Genomic DNA, 25,107 nt, shown 5'->3' with positions numbered 1-25,107 from the left:
GCCCAGTCAGCAAGCCATGCCCACCCAGTCACATGACCAAGCTACACCCACAAATTAGGCCACACCCATAGAACTGGTTGCTAAGAAATTTGAATCCCACCCCAGCCACACAACCAAGGTAATCGTCAGACGAGAGGCAGCTTAGACTGCAAAAAGAATGTGGGTTTAGCAACCATCTCAAATGGAACCGTCCTTAATTTCTTTAGCTGTAAAAGTGACAGGGGAGAAATATATTTTGAAACTTGCAAGTTTCTTCTATTATTATAAAGTAGAATTGATCATGCTTCCTATCTGGACTACTTTGCAAGGCTGATGACAATTTCTGAGAATACTAGAAAGCAAACAAATGAATCATCAAATGAATTAACTGAAAAGTTAAACAACCAGTCTCATATTGTTGTATTTTGGACACACTGTACGCCACCAAGAGTTATGGTGTATAAGATGGGCAGTTACATAACTCTTTGCTCCTTTATCCATTCCTCCCTGCGTGCCCTAGGATGAAGAGGGGGTGGGCCTGGGTCTTCCTCTGAATGCCCAGCTGGACTGTGCCCTTCTCCAGTTTCCTCCACAGCCACCGGAGCCACACTCCCACTCCGTCAACTGTTTCACCTCTCTCTCAGAATCAGATTCCAACAGGGGCCTGACAAGTGATAGATCAACTGTTGGAAGACCTGATGAATCAGGTTGGGGACATAGTTACTAAGAGCTGGCACTGACTTAAATGTCTCATAATTAATTCTGTATCTTGCATTCTGAAAGAGAATAGGTTTAAGCTTCTATGTGGCATCTTCCTATCAGAGTGCTATCATATCTCGAGTCAGTCATCTTTTCTCGGTACAAAATACATCCAGAACATTCAATCTTCCTCTATTAGACATACTTTTTGGTCATCTATTTATCCTCACTGCTCTTCTCTGAATCTATTCCACTTTTTATGAATCCTGCTAAGAGAGCTGCTCACAAAAGTACATAACGCTCAAAATCCAGCCTGATTCTAGCAGAATAAAGTAGACGAACTTACTGTAATTTGAAAATCATAATTCTGTAAATACACCCCCAAAATACATATAAAAAAGTTTCTTCCAACATATAAATAAGAAGAAAAAAATCAAGGAAACAGTCGGTCCACTAAAGAGAGAAGATGGCAAGGAAGTAACAGGCAACAGATAGAAAGAACTGCTTAACTCATTCTTTGCCTCTGTCTTCACGCAAAAAGAAACTATAGCTCAACCCACCAAAAACATAACTGTAAAAGACAGACCAGAAATAAAAGTTAAAATAAGCAAAAAAATAGGAAGAGAACACCTGTCTGATCTTGATAAAAACAAATCACCGGGGCCTGATAGATTACATCCCAGAGTTTTAAAGGAGCTGGCAGAGATCATCTCAGAATCACTGCACCATATCTTTCAAAAATCCTGGAGCACCAGGGAACTACCAGAGGACTGGAAAAGAGCAGATGTGGTTCCATCTTCAAAAAAGGGAAAAAAAACAGACCCAGGAAACTATCGACCAATCAGCCTAACATCAATACCTGGGAAGATACTGGAAAAGATAATAAAAAAACAGATCTGCCAACATCTAGAAACAAGTAAAGTAATAACTAGCACTCAGCATGGGTTTGTTAAAAACAGATCGTGCCAAACCAATTTTATTTCATTCTTCAACACAGTGACTAAATTAGTAGACCAGCAAAATACTGTGGACATAATATATTTAGATTTCAGCAAGGCATTTGACAAAGTAGACCACAACCTACTTCTTAGTAAGCTAGAAAAAAATGGAACAGATAGCACCACCACTAGATGGATTCGCAACTGGCTGGAAAACCGTACTCAACGAGTAGTCCTTTATGGGTCTAAGTCTACATGGAGGGAAGTAAGCAGTGGGGTGCCACAAGGTTCCGTCTTAGGCCTAGTACTCTTCAATATCTTCATTAACGACTTAGATGAGGGAATAGAAGGGGAACTTAACAAATTTGCAGATGATACTAAGCTGGCAGGAATAGCTAACACCCAAGAAGATAGGCTCAAGATCCAGATGAATCTTGACAGACTAGAACACTGGGCCATATCTAATAAAATGAAATTCAATATAGAGAAAAGACCTACATTTAGGCAAGAAAAACCAAAAGTACAATATAAACTGGGTGAAACCAGGCTCAATAGCAGTAACTGTGAGAGGGATCTTGGAGTCTTAGTGGACAACCAGCTATATATATGACAGCAGTGTGCAGCAGCAGCCAAAAAAGCCAATGCAATCCTAAACTGTATTAACAGAGGGATACAATCAAGATCAAATGAGGCACTAATACCACTCTATAAAGCCTTAGTAAGACCACACCTAGAGTACTGCATCCAGTTTTGGTCACCACATTATAAAAAAGATGTTGAGACTCTAGAAAAAGTACAGAGAAGAGCAACCAGGATGATTAGGGGACTGGAGGCTAAAACATACAACGAACGACAGGAACTAAAACATACAGTGGTTACAGGAACTGGGCTTGGCTAGTCTAGTAAAGAGAAGGACCAGGGGAGACATGATAGCGGTCTTCCAATATCTGAGGGGCTGCCACAGGGAGGAAGGGGTCAAGCTATTTTCTAAAGCTCCTGTAGGCCAGACAAGGAATAATGGATGGAAACTGAACAAGGAGAGATTTAAACAGGAAACAAGGAGAAACTTTCTGACAGTGAGAACAATCAACCAATGGAACAGCTTGCCCTCCGAAGTTGTGGGAGCGCCATCAGTTGAGACTTTCAAGAAGAGATTGGACTGCCATTTGTCAGAAATGGTGTAGGGTCTCCCGCTTGGGCGGGGGTGTGGACTAGATAACCTACAAGGTCCCTTCCAACTCTGATTATCTGTATCTGTATCTACATTTGTGCTTTTTTTAACAACTTCAGTTCATCTGGCCTTTAAATTCCAAGTAAAGAGGTATTCCTAACTATGTTTTTCTCAATCCCAAGATTCACTCCTGGTTCCTCATCCCATCTTTATAAATTCCAGATAAAACATACATTTATATTAGTATAAAATGGATGGAACCAAAAGAGATTTTGAATAGCTCTTTGGCACCAGTTTGTATGTTGCCATCTTCACTGGGCAGCAGGTAGAATGATTTTTTTTTTCAGTTCAGTCATGAATACTTGTCTGTACTTGACTGAATATGACCTTCTCCTCTCTATGTGTCCTTTTTGATTTTCAGATTCTCTCTTCGTGTTAGCTACACTGACTTTTGCTCTAGTCCATTTTTCCTCATCAGAACAGTCTGGAACTGTGCTTATAATATCTGCTTCTTTAGAAACCCCAACCTATTTTTATTCCTTTTCCTATTAAGTTCTCCTGCCAGGAGATCTTATTTATGACTGCTATTTATAGATTCTTTTCTACAGTACTTTCCCCCTGACAAAAAGTTTATTGCTCAAAATGTGTTGGAATCTACTCTGAAGTAAAGAATACATACACCATACTCCTTTCTTTTCCATCAGCAAGGCAAGTCAGGAATTTCCTGAAAGGATGATGCCTGGAGGAGCTTAGGTTTGTCTCTCCAAAAATATCAGGGCAATTAAAACTATAATTTTTAACTATAATTTCATGCCTCTTTGAGAGATTCACTTTGTTTTGGAAGACATCATCTATTATCTTCTGCTTGGTTGGATGGGTGATAGGAGACATTAGCAACAGTATTACTTTTCTTTTTGTTTTGCTTCAGTAATTTTAGCTCAGATGCTCTCTATATATCATCGCCAAGTACATTCATTTGGCTTTCTGAACAAGAATGGATATATTTAGCATAAAGGGCAACCTCTCTTGTCTTTCTACTCTTTCAGTCAATTCATCCTTCAGTTAATATATTCCACTCTTGAAGCATTATACCAGGTCTCTGTTACACCCATTAAATCATATTTTCCCTTTTCCATTTCCCTTTTAATCTTATCTTGATTATTTCCCATATTCTCAGCATTAATCTATAGATAATGAAAGCCATGAAGCTTATGAGCATTTTTTCCCCCAACTTCTCTTCAGTGGTTTAAGAGGCCCCATTTCAGTAACACTCCATTTTTAACAATGCACAACTCTTTACCTGCAGTCCTTACTTCAGCCTTTCTGTGAAACGCTTTCAGAGATGGGATTTAATTTAAAAACCCCTTAATCAAACTTGTTATGCTTTGGCTAAATATACTTTTACTATTCCTTGTGCCAGCAATCCATTATCTAGATAACGTAGACCACATCTGCAAAACCAAATCTCATTTGCATAGCCAGTTATTAATTTACATTAGTCTTCTTTTCGTTTGCACAGACAGAAAGTGTAATAAAAATATCCCAGGCTTTTGAGCTTGTCACATTCCTTGGTGAAATGCTGGAGCTGTTCTTCACAGTATCATTTGTCCCAACATGTATTACTGGGAAGAAGTTGGTGGTGGTTTTGATAAAATGCCAAAATTGGTCTGTCAAGTCTTTGATCCTTGACCCTGGCTGACAGCACACTTCCTGAGTTGACAGTGGTTTTTTAGGTCCATTTGGTGTACAATTATTTCAGTTCTCTGTAGTATTGATTCATAAACTACTTCACAAAATGGCTTTTTTTTCTTAGAAGGCATACAGTAGTTGCATCTTCTGTCTTTGAGGAATCCAGCATATTAACTCCTGTTCTGTGATGTCTCTTCTTTTTCCTCTATATGCTTCATCTATAGGGGCCTAAAAGCTGTTTCAAACTTCTAGTACAGAGTGTTGCTGTATCTCTTGCTTTTAATAATCTCTTGCTTATTATTCTCACCCTTCACAGCTGATTATTCTATCATCCTTAAAGTAGGCCGCTTTCACTAGCAGGTTGTAGAACTCCTTTAATTTGAAGGGATACTGTACACCTTTGCTTTTGTCACCAGCTGCTGAAGACCAACTATTCTCTCCTCCAGTTCCTAGACTTTTTCCATAAGCTTGTATTTGCTTCAAATGTATGTTAAATTGTTTCCAAACAGGAAGGCAAACATGTCGCACACTATGCAGGTCAGCACTGCAGAGTCTTATTATTCTACTTTATTTTTTGCTCCTTAGGCCTCTACCCACTGAAAAGTTCTTATTTCTTCTTGTTCCTTTCTCAAAGGGAACCTTAGCTGAAGTACAATTTTTATGTTAAGAATTAAATGTGAAATTCCTTTTAGCTCTCTCTTTTCACTCTATCAGTGAATTGGATGCTATCATTTGGATCAATTTAGTGGCTATTTTCAAAACCCTTGCTAGGGGGGGAATCCAACTTTGGATTATCGAAGAGTGTTCTTAGCATTTTACTCAATGTCAATACTTCTGTCTTACGGTGTTTTGAAGATTAAAGATTAATGTGTCTTAATCCTCCTGGTTGCTTTTGACACTCCAGAATTGTTAGAAACATTGAAGACAGGTTCCATGCCATTATTCTAGAGAAGAGTTTTTCTTTATCTGTAGATTGCTGCAGGGCCTTCTCATATAATTGGCTCATAACAAGAGAAGGAGCTTTTAAAACAAAAGTAATTAGCATGAGGTACAAATGTCTACAAAAATTAGTCCCAGATTAGATGCCCATAAACAGAAACTGTGCCTGGTGAATGAAATACATAAAAGAATTTTCTGTATTTTCTTCCCTATCCAGATACTGTTACCTTTTGCCTCAACAGTTGTGTTTCCATCATTCTCGTTCTTTCCCAATATAGAATAATAAAATTGGAAGGGGCCTTGGAGGTCTTCTAGTCCATCCCCCTACTCAAGCAGGAAACTCTATACCATTTGAGATAAATGTAGGTATATACAGTTGTATAGGTAATATACATTGATAATAGTATATACAGGTGAAACTCAAAAAATTAGAATATCATGCAAAAGTTCATTTATTTCAGTAATGCAACTTAAAAGGTGAACCTAATATATGAGATAGACTCATTACATGCAAAGCAAGATAGTTCAAGCCGTGATTTGTCATAATTGAGGTGATTATGGCTTACAGCTCATGAAAACCCCAAATCCACAATCTCAGAAAATTAGAATATTGTGAAAAGGGTCAATATTCTAGGCTCAAAGTGTCCCACTCTAATCAGCTAATTAAGCCATAACACCTGCAAAGAGTTCCTGAGCCTTTAAATAGTTTCTCAGTCAGGTTCAGTAGGAAGCACAAATCACGACTGCTGACCTGACAGCTGTGCAGAAAACCATCACTGACACCCTCCATAAGGAGGGAAAGCCTCAAAAGGTAATTGCAAATGAAGTTGGATGTTCCCAAAGTGCTGTATCAAAGCACATTAATAGAAAGTTATGTGGAAGGGAAAAGGTGGAAGAAAAAGGTGCACAAGCAGCAGGGATGACCGCAGCCTGGAGAGGATTGTCAGGAAAAAGCCATTCAAAAGTGTTGGGGACTTTCACAAGGAGTGGACTGAGGCTGGAGTCAGTGCCTCAAGAGCCACCACACACAGATGGATCCTGGACATGGGCTTCAAATGTCATATTCCACTTGTCAAGCCGCTCTTGAACAACAAATGTCAGAAGCATCTTACCTGGGCTAAGGAAAAAAGAACTGGTCTGTTGCTCCGAAGTCCTCTTTTCTGATGAGAGCAACTTTTGCATCTAATTTGGAAACAGAGGACCCAGAGTCTGGAGGAAGAATGGGGAGGCACACACTGCAAGATGCTTGAAGTCCAGTGTGAAGTTTCCACAGTCTGTGTTGATTTGGGGAGCCATGTCATCTGCTGGTGTTGGTCCACTATGCTTCATTAAGTCCAGGGTCAATGCAGCTGTCTACCAGGAGATTTTGGAGCACTTCATGCTTCCTTCTGCAGATGAGCTTTATGGGGATGCTGACTTCATTTTCCAGGAGGACTTGGCACCTGCCCACACTGCCTAAAGCACCAACACCTGGTTCAATGACCGTGGGATTACTGTGCTTGATTGGCCAGCAAACTCACCTGACCTGAACCCCGTAGAGACTCTATGGGGCATTGCCAAGAGAAAGATGAGAGACATCAAACCGAACAATGCAGAAGAGCTGAAGGCCACTATTGAAGCATCCTGGTCTTCCATAACACCTCAGCAGTGCCACAGGATGATAGCTTCCATGCCCCGCCGTATTGAGGCAATAATTGCTGCAAAAGGGGCCCAAACCAAGTACTGAGTACATATGCATGCTTATACTTTTCAGAGCTCTGATATTGTTCTACATACAATCCTTGTTTTATTGATTGCATGTAATATTCTAATTTTCTGAGATTATGGATTTGGGGTTTTCATGAGTTGTAAGCCATAATCATCACAATTATGACACATCACAGCTTGAACTATCTTGCTTTGCATGTGATGAGTCTATCTCATATATTAGTTTCACCTTTTAAGTTGCATTACTGAAATAAATGAACTTTTGCACAATATTCTAATTTTTCGAGTTTCACCTATACAGTTAATGTTTACTCTCACCCTCTTTCTATTATGCTTCTTTTTTTTATTCTAATTACCATATTTTTCGGAGTAAAAGACACACACACACCCTAAAAGTGGGTGGAAATGTCTATGCATCTTATACAGCGAATGTTGCCGAAGCCCCGGCCACCTGCTGGCCACCACCCTTCGGCCTCTCTTCCCAGCAATTTGCCTTCTTGCAGCAAACAGCAAACAGCCTGGTCAGCTTCAGCACAGCCTGAGTAGCACAAGCAGCTGGTTGTAGGATCGGCCTCCCGACAATCAGCTGTTTCAGGCTGCAGGGATTGCCATTACCTATTGACGCCTCCGTGTGCCCCATTTTCAGCCTCTGCATCCCATTTTTGGCCTCCACGCGCCCCATTTTCTGCCTCTTCTGATTCCCGCGGTCCGGAATGGGCCAAAAATGGGATGTGTGGAGGTGGCAATAGGCGATAATTTTATATGAACTTTTCATTTACATGTGATGGGGGATTATACAAATTTAGCAAATATATACAAATCAAACAATACCACGCACACATTTTTGACATAGTATGGAAGGTAAATCTCTAGAACTAGATTTAGCAGGCTTAGTAAGCATGATTTGTCAAATAATGGAGAACCTGGAGATTGCATAGGACTTTTGTCTTGTGGGGTCTGTCTGTGTACCTACTGCTTTCTCTATCTGTTCTTCTGGGAGTGGTGGGCGGGAGGGATGTGGATTCTTTAGAATCAGGATTATATTTCATTAGGAAGATACTGGAATTTGTTTTATTAAAATAGTTTATGGGACTGGGATTACTGGAACTAATTACAATTTTCTCTTATTCCAAAAAAATGCTATATAATGAACGTGAACACTCTCTACTTGTGAACTACAGGAAGACTGCTTTAAAGAATGTGAGTTTCATTTAACTTAAAATGTGGTGAATATAGCAGATAAGTCTATTTTATGTACTGGATACATCAAAAAGTGATTAATAAGGACTGGAAGCAATCGCCTTGCTGCTGGAAATGTAATTTACAAATTAAAAGATTAACTCACACACTTGCCCTATTATTGTCACATTTGGGCTTGAAATTCACAGAAAGGTTAACACGACTTTAAATTGATTAAAAAGTCAAGTTTAAATTGATTTGCTAGTTAAGGGAGTGTATGTTCCACTTGGCTATACCTCCAGCATTTGGAATCAATCAACATAAAAATAAATGGATTTTTCATGCAGCAAGGATGTCCAAAAATTACTATTACACAATACTAGAAGGACAAATCTATACCTGATTTGCAGCAATCAATTTTCATCAACATATGATCAGTCAACACATGATTTATCTAACAAAAGGCAAAGAAGAAGACTTTCAAATAATCTGTTCAAAGCATTTGGGAGTTGTTTTGCTCATGAGATTTCTTTCCTTTTTTTAAGGAGGGAAGTGATAAATTATGTTATTTTATTAACTCTGTTCATATGAGTAATTTTCTTTTTTAAAAATAGCATAATGCTATTTTAAAAGGAAGATGCAGCATGTCTTCCCATTTTTACCAATAATGGAGCTCAGAGAAGTAGCCATACTAATCTACTGCAGCAAAAGCAATTGAAAATCTCATGACAGATCAAAGATATTTATGGGGGCATAGGTTTTCCTGGGCTAAAGCCCATTTTATCAACTAAAAGACCATATTTTCTAAGCTGCATGTTTTCATGATATATAAGTGTTTCAAAATTATTCAGGAACTGTTTTATGATATCAAACATAAAGCATAGTATTAAAGGATTTGTAGGCTGTGAACCGCAGAATAATCACACAATATAATAACCCTATATTTTTGCAGGATGCCGTATACAATCCACTACTGAGTCTTTTATTTCACTCACCAAATAAGTCTTGGGTTTGACATATGCCTTTGCCTTTACTTTTCAAAGGATACACTTTAGAAATTCCCAAAGGAGTTTCCTTGGTAAGGCTATGAAGTAAAAACCTAGACACATTGAAGAGTGTTTCAGGTAAGTAGTGGTTGAAGGGTTCTTCCTGCAGTGGAAAAACAAAAGTTTATTCCCAGATTTCTATCTGAGACACTGAGGTGCAGCAATATCAAGGTAAGAGTCTTAATAGATAAATAATAAATAAATAAAGTACACAAAAGAAATTAGCTGTATGACAATCCCACAACAGTCTCCCCATGACAGCAGGCTTCAAAAAGCAAATATGACATCAGTTAACTAACTCAAGAAAGTTTGTGGGTCAAAGACTGAATTGAAATATCTTACAGTGCATTTGTGGTAAATATCTTACAGTGCATTTGTGGATGAAGTGATAGGCATGATACAGTTCTGCCAAGTGCTGGAAGTGGTGAAACTTCTTTAACATTTCAGTCTTCTGCTCCTCATTGTCTGAGGGAGGGAAAGGCAATATCAGCATAAAACCTCTGAACAGTTGCCAACCCAATAATGAAAGACTTATGCTGAAGGAACCTTGTGTTAATGCTCCTAAACAAATGTGCCTCCAACCATAGCTTTTGTACTTAACTTTGCATGAAATATTCTACTTTAAAAGAGGAAAACCCAGGCACAAATGGCACTGAAACATCATTTGAGCATAGCTGGCTACTATGGCTAACAATGGAATACATTTGCCTTCCAGCTCTTGAAAATCAAACCGCAGAAGTTACAAGCAAAGAGAACAGCATCTTCCAACTCAACATTTGGATTTGAAAAGCTCTTTGAAATTATCTGTTATCCTCTAGCACACTCGAAGACATGTTTACTTAGAAGCTAATCCTGCTGAGTTCAGAGGGAGATATTTCTAGTTAAGTGAACAGAAGAACAGCTGTAATCTCAGCTCAGTGTGCTAGAGACGACTGATCTGTATCTTATGTGTACTTGCAAAATAAAGAAATGTTTGCATAGTGTCACATAATGAAAGACATTCACTCTGCTTCAATCTACCATGTTATAATGGAAAAAACTTACTTGGAACTAATTCTATACTAAACTTCAGCCACAGGTTAGTTAAAAGATAAGGGACAAATTATTTTCTTCTCGCTCAGGCCCAGTTTTGCGATATAAAAACTACAGGAATTATTACTGCCTCTTTCAGAAAACTGTGAGATGAATAAGGAAAGACAATGTCTCATACGAGCTTGTGTCATCTATGGAAGGACATCTGGGGGCATAGCAGGAACTTCAGTAGAAAGTGGGTTCTATGCTGATCATGTATTCTCAACATCATATGAAAAGAAAAATTATAATACATATCATTTAAATACTGGTCCCTGATAAGAACCTCTCCCAACTTCTCCTCCCCCACCCAGAGGTCCTATATCGTGCAATTCACAAAGAACATTCATTGAAGACCTCAAGAGTATGTTAGATATTCTATTTTCATGCGTGAATAAAGTAAACTTGCTAGCTTTTCCTTACCTTGAGCTATATCTAAACACTGCATGGACAACATCCAGTAATAATATCCTGCGTCATTGAATCGGCTTTCTACCACAGCATTGTGAGTTAATTGTTCCAACACTTTAACAGCTTCAGTCTGTCTGCCAGCTTTATGGAATGCTACAAAGGGGAGTCAAAATAAAGAAAACTGTGATTAAGCTAATGAGCTTGACTAAAATTAAGAAAAGGCATCAAATCTAAACATCAACAACAAAGCATCCAAAGGGATTATGTTCTGTTTTTCTACACTCTGCAGGGAAGTTTAATACATATATTTCTAAACAGAAGTCTTGTGAGTTTTGTGGTACCCCCAAACTTCCTAAATGCATAATCTATCAAGCAAAGAAGCTGCACAATTTCTAGTCATTTGCAAGATTCTCTTCCTGGCTCCCAATAAGTATCACTGAAACAAATGATGGGTGATTATCAGTATGAATTTTACTTGCTATTACGGTAATAGTAAAAGCCAGGACAACAACGATTGGATATTTCAAGCCAAGCGGCTAATAAAATCAGTATTAATGTCTTCTCACAAAGCAATATTATAGGTAATCTGTGAAATCTAAAGTCACCTTGATGTGAAAAAGGGCACACGCTTAAGTTTATCCTGTACTGACTTCACAACTAAAAGCAAAATACTAGATCTATTAGGCGTCTCTGGCAATTACAGAATGGCAGATTATGTTTCATAGGCCAGCTTTCCAGCAAAAAAAAAAAAAATTAGGTCTGATCCGTTTACCAATATAAACCCAGGAATTTAGGATGCACACCATTACACACTAGAGGTGACTTATTTTCCCTTAAACATTATGCCTTGTATTCATAGTCAAACTGCTAGAAAAATAATAGTCCCTTTGCTATTTAAACTCTGTCACAGTATCCCATACAAATGCAGATAGCTTTATGAGCTGCAGGATTGCTTTCATGCCCCTTAGCATGACAGTGCTATGAATTAGCAGTGAAGTGCTGTATTGCAGCATTTCCACACAAAATTAGAAGAAATAAACTTTGATGTAAGCTCAGAGTACCTTAAACTGAAAAACAAAACAAAAATATCTTTTAAAAAAGAGGAAAACTATGCAATTTTAAAATCCTTAGAGCTCTCAAGTCCTTCCAGATTCATATGGCATGTTTATAATGAATACATCCAATGTATATTGCACAGAAATTGCCACTCTATATAAAGTGCATAAAATAGGATTCTGAAATGTACCTCAGAAAATATGAAAGCTATTCCCAAGTACACTAGTCTCTTGATAAGCTAGAATATGAATATTCATATTTACGATACCCTTTAATCACAAAAAGTATGAGCAAACACTGACTTTAGTTTATTTAAAAAGAGGTACCAAGCTATCTGAATGCATAGAAACACTTTTCTAAACATAAATGTAGCACTGTAATAAATTATTTTAAACAAATTGTTCTTAACTAATTTATTAAAATAACTTAAAATAAAACTTCTCCATGAATATTAATATATCAATTAGAGCTTTTAGATGATTTCTGTCTTTTAATTAAACTATTAAATAAATCATCAAAAGACACATAGAGATAAACCACATTTACATACTATTCAAAAGATACGAAAAAGTATAGGAAAGAAACAAAACAAGAACACATCCCCATCAGCATCCAACACACAAAAGCAGGGATCAGGCAGAAAACAATATTCTAAGCAAGGTACCACCACATACAAAACCACACACACACCAAAACTAGCAGGAAAACTACTTTTATATAAATTGGTAGCAAACCCCACACTTACTCACACTGATTATATTACTCAGGTGGGCAATGAAACTTCTGCAATCAAGCTCAGAGAACTAAACATTTTATTTATTTTATTTCATTTATCAAATTTCTATACCACCCAGCTCTCCTAAATGATTCTGTCACGTCAACTCTGAGCTACAGATATTCTCTTCTATTGAAATTAAATATTAACATGTCTCCCAAATAAACATTATGCTTGTTTTTAATTTCAGGGAAGTACTTTAATAATAGTAGTATTGACAGTAGCAGTAGCACTATAGTTTTACCTTTTTGAGCTTCTTCAAATCTATCATTTTCTGCCAGCCACTGAGCATATGGAACATAGACATCATCTTTAAATTCAAGGTGCTTTTCACACAAAGCAAAAGCCTGAAGTACAGAATAAGTCCATGCTTAGGAAAATAATTACAGTCTAAAAATGCAACTGAATATTATTGTTTTCAAATTAACAGATTTCAGGATTTATTTGTAGCAGACATTAAGATATTTAAATAAGTATGCTGTCCTACTTAGTGACAGCCAGTAATAATACCTTATTAATCAAACCCTGAACAGCCATCCTTGGCATCTAACATGCTGATGTCACAGCTCGGTAGATTACCTATATCGTTCACAATTAAAGAAATTGTCAAATGGCAAATTTCCCTTGCAACTGGTTGATCTGTTCTTAAAACACCATTATTGCAAAATGGATCTTAATTGTGTATGCGGATAGTGAATTGATTCTTTGATTGCTGATTCTTATCTAATCCAATGGCTATCTTCTCCATGTAAAGTGGAGGACTTATCAACAGACTAACAACACAACACAAAATCTCTCTAAAACACTCCCTAAGGAAGGGAGCCCAGACAAAAAAGGAGGACTCTGACCAGTTTGTTCTGCTTAGTATTTTTTTTGCTGCCTCTGACAGGTAGACTATTTCCCATCTCCTTTGGGCATTCCTGCCAGCTTCTCTTTGCAAATACAGGTAGTCCTTGAGTTACAACCATTTGTGCAGTGACTAGTCAAATTTATGATGGCACCACATGTAGGGACTTACAACTGGTCCCTGAGGTGATGGCCATTATAGCACCATCAGAGTCATTTAATCAAAATTGGGGCAGCTTGGCAGCCTGCCCATACTTAGGACTGGAGGGGCACCTCAACTTCGCACACCTGCCTATCTCCTGCCATCTCTGCACTTTTGGACCCCTGCGCTCCATGGCCGCTGCTGCCTAGCTGACCTTCACTGTCTTCTTGCTCCCACTGCTGAGGCTTGCTTGCCCTGATCTTTTTCAGTGAACTGCTGGCTCCAGAAAGCTTTCTTCCTGCAAGGAAGAATTCTGTCTGCAAGGAATATAAATCCTTCCATTCCCCACTATCCTGTCAGAGCTGAAGAAGCTTCTTGGATGAGAAGTGAAACGTCTTCAAAAGAAAAAACAAGAACGTCCAAGTGCCTCCTGAAAAAGCACCTTTGGGACTTTCTTCCCAAGATTGGGCCTAGATATTTGCTGATAAAACCTGGGTAAGGCAGATCATGTGACCAGGATCTGCCTCACAAAGGACCAGGGCAGGTATACTTCATCAACCCCAGAAGCAAGAAGAAAGCAAAGGGCAACAAGGGCAGTGGGATGCAGGGCAGTTGGGACATTACAAGGTGATGAGGGCAAGTGTGGCTGGAACTGAACTGGGGCAGCTAAGAATTCCAGGGGTGGTTGTAGTTTTGGCCTTACTGCTGAGGCAGCTGGGGTTTCCCAGGACAATGTGGCTTCAAGCTTCATGCTGGGGCAACTGAGGCACTGCACACTGCACTGTGATTCAGGATCTTCTTGCAGCTCTTGCAACTACCAAGAAGTTCCCAATCTAGGACGCAGGGCAATCAAAAAGGCAGAGATGAGGGAGACTGGTGGGAGGGAAGTTGAAGAGGCGGCAGTCTTTTCCCTTACAGAGGCTCAAGGCCATGAGAGACCAAATCCAGAATGGCTTGGATTGAGGTGGGTCCTTGGCTAACAACTGTCAGAACTCCGATAATGATGGGAACATGAAGTGCTGTTGCGAAGTGATATGGTCACACGTCTTCGGACTTTATGACTACATTGCTTAGCAATGGAAATTCTGGCCCCAATTACTGTTGTAAGTCAAGAATTACCTGTACACAAGTCTTTTTGGCAAAAAGGTGGCCATGTCTTTGTTTACTAGGTATAGAACAAATCTCTGCAGCTTTCTTGGCAAGAGATGTTTGACACTGCCTGCTTCCTAGGGCTGAGTGTGTGTGACTGGCCCAAGATCACCCAACTGACTTTTCAGATAAGGAAGGACTAGAACATATGGGGTCCCAGTTCCTTGCCTGGTGCTTCCAACTACTACATCAAACTGGCTCCCTTATTGGGATCAGAATAGCTTACTTCAATATAAACATTTAGTAGACCAGATTTCTGGTACAGGATTTTATTGACTTTTATGACAGGTTACCTTGCTTCCACTTCTCTACTGTCTAGCAATGTAATATTTTTATTTGGCATGCCCTGTAAGTATAGTACAAGCCCTCTTTCTTATCTTTTCTTCAATAAATATTTATTTACAATTAGGTTACTATGTTAATGTATGACTTCTTCACACCTCTAAAAGATTATCTAGCCTGATGCTTACAATTGCTTGGAGTTGTTTACTACATTTAGTTAATTCTACCTAAAGGAAGATGTATGGAAGTAGATTCCCCTTTCACTCCCAGGATGTTTAGTATCTTGAGTCTTGAAACATCCTCATTTCATATTTAAAGGGAGGGGATGTTGGCTATTCTATTTCAGTACTTAAATGCTGTCTTATTGGCTTAATTTACATAAAAGCCAGGGGTCTAATGTTGCATGATCCCCAAAATATTTATGTTAAAAACTCAGTTAAATATTGTGTATCTCTTGAGAAAATAGAATAGAAAATCAGAAGGATGAGAACATAATGGAGCATTTTGTATGAGAGTATGCAGATTGGCCAGAATCCTAAACAAAGGTTCTGCAGTGAAGGATCTGTCTGCAAATTGAAACACATTAAAATGCATGCGCAATTTAAATAGAAAGGGGAATTTTGTTCATACAATATAAAGATTTAAGACTACACAGACATAAATACCGAGAAGTGATAAATGATTCCCTTAGAGTGAGCTGCATTTACCTCATCCCATTGCTGAGTTTCCACATAAAGCTGTGTCAAGGCCTTCAGATCACCAATCTTGATATAGGTTTCTGCAGCATACCCATGGTTCAATAACTTTTTAAAATAATAGGCACACTTCGTCAAAGGTTCTCGTTCTGCTTTATCCAGCTTTCGAGCAATATCAATCAATCTTAATTTTTAAAAAAGAAGAAGAAATCTAGCCCCGTTATTGTCTATAAGTCTTCCTAATTCTTACTATAAAGATGCACGCATACGCAAACACATATACATACACAAACACATAGGATGCTGCCAGAGATGCAAGCAAACAGCTGAATGGTTGTTTACATTTATACTCCAGCAGTTCTTTGCCAAGCCACAAACCTGGAACTGCTGGAGGACAAAAGCTCTTAACTAAGTAAATTCACATTCTAATGTCTGTAGCAGAGACCTTTTATTTAGATTCCACAATCTGCAGGCTCAATGAAGCCCCCGAGTCTTTTTAAAGAACTCTATGGAATCTTGTTAAAATCTTAAGACCTACATCTTACAGTTAAAATGTGCCACATTTTCAGAAATGTGTTCTGAAGCCTCTGAAATCAACATTAAGCAAATCAGCATTTTTATCTGTTGAATAACTGATGCACTGAAACTATGCCTGACCTTGAGTAGTACAATTTGTTTCTAAGATTGCAACTGTTGTATGATGTTTCTGAAAAGTTCTACTTGCTTGTCCTAGGCACCAGCTGTATAAATGCTGAGAGCAACTCTGAACTTATGCTTTTGGAAAAGAAGCATATAACTAAACAAACAAAAGAATGTTCTGAAAGAGACATCATAAGCATTTCAATCACATAAAGATAAAGGCCTTTGTAGGGAGAGCTATGATGGTCTATGGTAGCCAAACCTCAGGGTTTTAGTATTTATTTTTAGTATTTTTTAGTATTTTATTTTATTTATATACATTTATTTATTTTATTATATAAATAAAATAATCAACAATCAGGATGATTCTAGCAGCAGTTTTTCCAGACTATAGTACACTTTATTGAAAGGCATAGGTTTTTCTGATCTATAACATTTCATCAGATGCAAGGGAGGGACTATAGACAGAGTGGCAGAGGAGAAGGAAAATAAGGTGGTTATGCAGATGTAGGTTATATGAAAAGTAGTGGTAACAAGTAGTATTCTGTTACTATTGTGTCTTTTAATAGATTTTCCTCCCTGGGAATCCAGTTCCTTTTCTGATTTGTCTACTGATCTAGTTGAGTGAGTAGTTCAATTTCCTGAGTTTCTGGTTTAATTCCCTCAGTTGACTGTCAACTGCATCAGAACAAAGCAACTGAAGTATAGAGCAAGTTTGATTTTGTGGCTGACAAGCCTGATTATATATTCAGGATGGAAACGGAAAGCAGGGAGATGTGCCTTGTGATACGCAGTTTCCTGTATAACATTGTGTTGTAACATTTGTGTTCTATTATGTGGGTTTACAGTGTATCAAGGAGGTGAACCTATTCTGTAGATCATGGGTGTCAAACTCACAGTGTCATGTTGCCGTCACGTGACATATTGCGATTTTTTTTTCACTTCATGGAGCTGGAGTGGGCTGGACTGTGTGTGATGCATCTGGCCTTAGGCCTGCCAGTTTGACACCCCTGCTGTAACCTCAAGGCTAAGGTTAATGATGAGGTAAAAGTTGTTGAAGTCATGACAGAATTTGATGAATAGTTGATGAAAATGTCATCATTGAATCTCAAGTAAAGAAAAGGTTGGGGGAGGGAGAGGAAAATGTTCAGAAGGCATTTCCCAGGTCAGCTATCACAGCTGCCACAAGCCCCCAACAACTACATACAGAAGATGAGAGGTGCCTTTATCTGACAGCAGTACCCCCTCTGGTTTCTACTTAGGACAAACAGAACAATCTTTGCACAAAATAATTAATACCAGGAGTCAAAACAAGAATAAAGTAATATTGAAGCCTCCTAGGGCACTTCATTATAGATCTCAAGGTAGCTATTTTAGAAAAAAGAAAGCTTTAATAGCACAATTGAGCAAGAGATTGCTGAACTCATGTACATCAAAAGGTTTCAGCTGTCTCAGAAGATCTCAACAAGCATAATGGCTTTACACTTGCTAATTGATACTTGTAATCTGTTTCACATGTAACTTACAACTACACAACCATCTTGTCTTCCTTTCCTTCTTCTTGCCATTGAAATGTAATTCCTGTATCAATCTAGAGCCACATCATTGCATCTGATGAAATAAGTTATAGCTCACAAAATGTCATGCCTTTTAATAATTTTTTTTAATCTGAAAAGTCTCTTCCTGAAGTCAGGATATGGGGCAGTTATTTCAATAGTTTTATATTATTAATTTGTATTGCATGTAATAAAACTGCCTGAGTTCTAATTCAAAGACTCTGAGCTTTTTCACAAAGGCTAAAACACGAGACCCTACCACATAGTTCTCCCCTCTCTCAATATAAAGTACAGGTGGTCCTTGACTTACAATAATTCATTTGGTGACTGTTCGGAGTTACAATGGCACTGAAAAAAAGTGGCTTATGACCCTTTTTCACACTTATGACCGCTGCTGCATTTCTACGATCACACGATCAAAAATCAGATGCCTGGCAATTGACTCATATTTATAATGGTTGCAGTGTCCTGCGGTCACCCGATTGCCTTTTCCCACCTCCTGACAATCAAAGTCAATGGAGAAGCCCGATTCACTTAACAACCATGTTACTAACTTAACAATTGCAGTGATTCATTTGCCAACTGTGGCAAGAAAAATCGTAAATTGGGGCAAAACTCACTTAACAAATGTTTCACTTAGCAACAGAAATGTTGGGCTCAATTGTGGTCATAAGCCAGGGACTACCTATAGTAAACAGTGGAAACAAATATCAACATTTCTCTTGAGAATGTAATAGCATATTTCTCAGAAAGGCAGCAAGACATACACATCAACCCAGCCTTGATCTCCGCTGATTTCTATGGCCTTCAAATGCTCCCCCGCAGTCATATACATCTCTACTGCTGCTTTTGGTTCATTGATGTTCTTGGCCCAGTCTGCTTGCTTTGTGATTAGCATCTTGGTATCTTTGGGGTCCCCAGACCCGAGGAATTCCTGAGGAAGTAAATGAAATGACATTCTTAATGAAGCATTTGCCTCAATTAGCAGTTGCAATTCAGTTTTAACTGGAGTGGGGGGTTAAACCGGAATTTACAATATACTATACTAAAAAGGGCAAACAAGAAAAGCCGAGATGTCAAAAACACTTGATTACTGTTGATTTAATCATGACTTTTATCACAAGGAAAGGGAGTGGAGGGGGGAATCTTTCAAAGTTGAGACAGGAAAAAAAGTCATCTGCAGAAAAGCAGAATTTCATTTTGATGCTAGAGAGGAAAATGCAAATGAAGCATCAGTTTTTGATTGCTTTCAGTAATTTGCCAAATATGACTTTTCTGAGTAAAGTTAAGATTTAGTGATATTATTCTTTAAAAAGCTCATTCTTACAATATTTCCATGGATTTATCATGAGTCTGAATAAAAACATGTTGCATACTTAACAGCATATTCAACACAACTTATGGAAAGAATTAGCAAACTAGGAAGGTTGGAAGTTGTATCTGACCCATGAATTTCAGGGTAACGTAATGTTTTACTGGAGCTCTTTTAACAGTGGTTCTGAAGAGTACTGCACTGTGGGGAGGAATATTTTTTCTCAAAAGGTAGTAGCTCAAAATAGAACATGATAAAATCTCAAATAACCAGGGATGAGATGGGAAGCACTGTTTGCTAAAACATTGAAGAGAATCTTGTGACTTAACCATGTATGACCCTATGGAGCACTTCTAATCCAAGTATTTCTAGAAAAGTTTTTGGGAAAAAAATTATTTTTGCTTAGAACGGGGGTGTTAAACTCATGCCTCATGTTCTGACCCAAACCTTTTTCCAAGGAAACAAACACGAAACAGAAGTAACGGCAAAACCTTTTAATGATTCTTTGCGAGTTCTGTTCCTTCATGGTTAAAAGGCTGTTTCAAATCAATTATCTCTGGTAAGAACGAACCTTGCCAAGGTTGTGCAAGGCTTGTGCAAAGTTACTAAGAAATATTTCAAACACAAAGAGTCTCCAAACACCAACCAAGATATTCCAAATGTCCACAAGGCTTGAGTGCAAAAACTTCTTTGCTTCCTGCAAAGAACTCCGGTTTCTCAGTTGGCTTTTATCCCTTAAAGGAGGGGCCATTACCTTGCAGCCTTACTCCTGAGTCGCCCATGCTGCTCTTTCCTTCAAGCAGCCCTGCACGCACAAGCACTGGGCACAGGCTCCTTGGGGACCTCTTCATCACTGCTGCCAGCCTCCACAATCTCTGAAGGAAGCATTCCATTCCCTGATGGTCCTGGCCCCATCCCTGCATCACATGCAGGCCCCTCATCTGAGTCCTCGCTCTCTGAGACCTCAGTCATCTGCACCTGCTGCCGGCGAACCACAACACCTCATGGGCTGGATGCGTCACATGCTGGCCATGCCCATGCTCCGTTTAGTGAAAATGAACAAGTCACAATATGTCATGAGACGATGCCATGACAAAGTGAGTTTGACACCCCTGGCTTAGAAGAATCTGATGTTCTGAGTGGTCCACTTAAAAAGGACATTTGCCTTTCTTTGTCAGGAAGCTAATCAAGAAATGAGACACAATATTTACTTGTATAATTGGATTTGGTAACTGAATTATAAAGAGAAATGCCACTTTCATGGATTCCAATTATTTGTGAGTTGAAAATATGTGATTAATATTGTTAAATAAATTAAAGTCACATGCATATGTGGCCTCTCGAATTATATCTAGATTAAAGGATATCCCACTGATTAGATATATTGATAATTACTATATCTCAAGAGATAGATTTTACAACTCCAGCAGCTTAAGACTAATTGGCCTAATAACAAACAAAGATACAACATTTGAAAGAACAGGTAAACTCTGATATAATTATCCAGCAGTAATTGTAAATTGACACCAAAATTAAAATGAAGCACTTATTATATATATATACAGAATATAAATTATCAGCTCTGATTAAATCTGCAGAATGAAAAATACTAAGAATGGTCAAACTGTCTTTTTCCTTAATACATAATAAATAATATCTCCAATTCCCTACTCAGTTTTGCATACATAAAATGCATCAATAGTTCCTATATGGAAACTTTATTTGCAATACCATCTAAAATATTTTATTTTACATCTTAAACATACTTGCCACAAGTTCTCTGACCTGAAGGAAGCTTACCCATGTGTGAAAAATTTCAGTGGACATTAGAAATGCTAACATTCATATATTAGCATAATGGCAGATTTCTAGTTCATGAGTTAAATTTATGTATCACCATACATAGACCTGCCAATTTTAAGCCAAATATTTAAGAGGAAATTGTAAGAAGTAAATGTTATTCCAATATATAAATGCAATTTGCATTTCAAATGAGAGGTTTTTTTTTCCCCTAAGACCAAAATGCGATAATCTATGTGTGTACATGGAAATGCTTTTGTCCAGTAATGGATAAGCTTAATCTTTAATGAGTTTAATGAGTGATACTATCCAGTAGACAGCTTTTTTACTTATTCTGATAAGAAAAGTATGGAAAACTTCCAAAGTCCCCTCATCCGCACATAAAACTGTCACATTTTTCAAATACCATCCAATTTTATTTGTCCCTGGGAATTCAGTTTTCAGACATTCATAAAAACAACTTCAGATCTTATTTACAGGAATCAAAAATCATTGCAGAGACTGTTAATTCAAAATTGTTATTACAGTACTATATGAGATATATTAGGATTTTAAGTATACTTTTGTATGTTTAACTATACTTTTGTGTAATAATGTATTTTCATCAATACTTTGCTTTCCTCACATAAAGTTCTCTCTCTCTCTCTCTCTCTCTCTCTCTAACATATTTTATATATTATTTTTGAAAAAGGATATATATTTGATCCATTTTCCCCCTAAAATGCAATACTTTTCATTGTCCCAGTTTACTGAAATGGGGCAAATGAAGGATAATTCCATTCTGGTTTACGCATACTTCAGGAAAAACAAAGTCAGTTTATCTAAGTCTGTTGCATACATATAGCTGTTTGCAAATTTAGGACTTTATTCACTTAACTATAGAGAATATGCTTCATATGAAATAAAAATGTCTGCTTAGCACAAACTTCAATGCAGAGAACCACAGAATAATTCCTATTTGTACAGTATTCTTAGTTTGGCTTACAGTGGTATATAGATTGATGCACTTTCAAGGACTAGTTTACAAAGTCCAGCAGATTTAAGAATCATTCATCATTTGTGATGAATCTTGTTTATGCATACCAAGATAAGATGAAAGTGAACAAAAAAAATCTCAGGCAATCCAAAGATGCAGAGATTTTTTTAAATCTACTTTATGAGAATTTTGAGAGCTGTGGTTATGCCGACATATATGAAAGGCTTCAAAATGGATGGGCTTGGATTATAGTATTCTAAATGGACAAAATATACCTACTGTCTTGAAAAAAACAATTGTGTGGAGTATAAAGTATAAGTTTGGTGTAGTGATTAAGGCATCAAACTAGAAACCAGGAGACTATGAGTTCTAGTTCTGCTTTAGGCCCAAAGCCAGTTAGGTGACCTTCAGCTGGTCACTTTCTCTCAGCCCTAGGAAGGAAGCAATGGTAAACTGCTTCTGAAAGACCTTGCCAAGAAAACGGCAGCAACTTGTTTGGCAGTCTCTGAGAATTGGACACAGTTGAATGGAAGGAAAAAAAAAGTGGGAGCATAATAGTCTTTCAGGTCTCACTTTTTTCTTAAGTTCCTGGTTGTAAAATAAATACTCCCTTAAAATAATAAAATTTAGCCTTTGTATATAATAATTAAAAGACATATATACGACAGAACTTTTTAGGAGGAAAAAGGTGTATGCTTTTGGTGGAAATGTGTGCTACATAATTTTTTACAATTCCCTTTCATATACACCAAAAATCCTGGTTGACCACAATAATTAAAGGCATTGGCAGCAAAAATAAAAGAGTGTGGGTCCTAGCCTCATCATTTCTAAGGAAAAACCTTATTAAACCGAAGTTTAAAATGACAATGCTGCTCTGACTTGTGTGGTCCTAGGCAATAGAGTGCAACACTGCTCTTACACTCATGTTCTAGCATAAGGCAAATGTTACATGATGCGTAAGAAACAATAACACCATCAAATTGATCCTTAGAGGTTAATGTTATTCCTTGAGATTCTGAACAAAGAGGATGTCTGCAACAGGACCAAACAGTTTGATTCATCGACACCAAGTCCAAGGAAGAATAAAGACCCAGGGAAAAACGTACACATACCTTTGCATAGTCAAACATGCGCAAGTCTGTATACATATCAAGTGCTAGGTTTTCATGGCTACTTCTTTTGTACAACTTGGCTGCCTCATGGAACTTTCCTTGGTAGGCATAAATCTCTGCTAGAAACAGATCATTGTTGTTCTCACCACGCTTCTTCCTTTCCTTAAAAAATAAAACAAGGACAGAAATAGTTTGGTGAACATAATCAGGCAGGAAACATGACAGGCCAGAGCATCTAAAAATATTAAGCTATGTTTCACAAAGCTTTTAAACTGATTACTTGCATATAAACCAACTTAGACCTTTTGACATGAACAGCACTGCTTGAAAGCTTTTCATACTAAGTCTTCCAACTCTTTTCACCTACCCGTAACATTCCAGAAAAACCTGTAAAACACCCCACTATAAAAATAAGGAAAATGCAAAAAAAAAAGCTTATTTAAAACATCTGTCTGTTTTATAAGAAAATGTAAATTACTTTTAATTAAGATGTTACTAATTATGCAACTATAGTTTCAACACACACATGTACACAGCGTATATTTATGTATGCATGTGTGTGTGTGTGTGTGTGTGTGTGTGTGCGCGTGCATCTCAAAGGATTTCATCCGAATGTTATTTCTTTAACAAAATGAATAAACATTATACATTTAGTGATTCCCTTCTCCCAGAAGTCTTCTATAACCTACTAGACCTAATAATTTTAGGAAGCTGTCGGAAGACTGCAGTGGAGATGGTGAATGAAAAATGCCTTTCTGTGAGCTTCTTTAAGTTAAGTCAGGGCTGCTGAAAATCTGTTGCCATCCAGAAATTGCTAACCATAACTTCCAGCTTTTCTCTCTGCTAGCCATGCCACTAAGGCTGATTGATGGGAGTTGACATTTAGTATTATTAGGAACCCTACATATCTCCTTAAAATCCACTCATTTGAAGTCACAATCCTATTAAATATTAACTTGCATCATATCTCAACACTATGGATAAAAAAAATCTTCCATTAATAAAACCATAGGTTCATCTGAACTAAGAATAGAAATCAAATACGAATGAAGGCAAAAAAAAGAGCAGAAATCAAACATTTCAGAGAGTAGAGGAATATTTAATATCCTATTATAACAAAACATCTTAATTTCATTTTGAATTTTTTTTGTTTTTTTATAGATGAAATTGGCAAAAAAAAAATGCAACACAAATATATTGCCTTTTTAAAATGGAGTATGCAATATATAAAATAGAATTGTTACCCGAAACATGAATTTTTCAGGTACTAATTGCAATAAAAGATACTGACTGGAGAAAAGGATTCAGAGATTATCTAAAATTCTGTTCCTTTAAGATCAACAGTTTCATTACAGTTTCATTCTTAGGGTTTAAGGTATAAGGGCCTGATCACCTATAGCTTTGCACATAATTTATATGAATACATTGTGCCTGTGTGTGCGCGTGCACACACACCCACACCCACACACAAACACATGCACAAGTACTGTGACTTTATGAATGTAGCCCAGCATATGTGTGTGTGTGTGCGCGCATGCACACACAATGCATTCATATAAATGATGTGCAAAACTATAGGTGATCAGGCCCTGATACCTAAACCCTAAGAAATAACATTAACTCAATATTTGCAGTAATCACAAATATACTGGCTCTTCCAGCCAATTTGCCCTTGTGAAATGCTGACTCTATCTACAACAGAGTCCAAGGGGAAATCTGAAAAGAAATACAATCCACACGGATATGTGATGCTATGTATTAATCGACTGAGCATGAAAGACTGAAAAATATTCAAAATTATTGATTAACTAAGAAGAGAATAACTTCACCCATCTAAGCCTTTTTCACAAACTAGGATTTAAAGAGTTTAAGCCATCAGATATTTTTTAAAGACACAAAAACTAGCTTGACATTCTAGTTAATACACTTGATGTTTTT

The 25,107-nt window shown here is 37.5% G+C and overlaps 1 protein-coding gene across 11 annotated transcripts in view; it reads right to left on the bottom strand.

Moving 5' to 3' along the window:
* Positions 1-25,107, bottom strand: part of IFT122 (intraflagellar transport 122) — a 66,464-nt gene that overhangs the window by 11,092 nt on the left and 30,265 nt on the right. For all 11 annotated transcript variants that reach the window (XM_087923728.1, XM_087923729.1, XM_087923731.1 and 8 more), the window contains 7 exons: positions 23,170-23,331; positions 18,737-18,903; positions 15,787-15,958; positions 12,905-13,007; positions 10,842-10,982; positions 9,715-9,812; positions 9,350-9,450 (listed from right to left, as the gene is read on the bottom strand). In XM_087923728.1, the coding sequence (XP_087779854.1) occupies positions 9,350-9,450; positions 9,715-9,812; positions 10,842-10,982; positions 12,905-13,007; positions 15,787-15,958; positions 18,737-18,903; positions 23,170-23,331 (944 nt within the window). The remainder of the gene's footprint in view (positions 1-9,349; positions 9,451-9,714; positions 9,813-10,841; positions 10,983-12,904; positions 13,008-15,786; positions 15,959-18,736; positions 18,904-23,169; positions 23,332-25,107) is intronic.

Source organism: Pseudonaja textilis, chromosome 2, assembly GCF_049901715.1.
Source record: "Pseudonaja textilis isolate UNSWEBS1 chromosome 2, rPseTex1.2, whole genome shotgun sequence".
In the NCBI taxonomy this organism is placed as follows: domain Eukaryota; kingdom Metazoa; phylum Chordata; class Lepidosauria; order Squamata; family Elapidae; genus Pseudonaja; species Pseudonaja textilis.
This window is presented reverse-complemented; position numbering and strand designations above follow the sequence as displayed.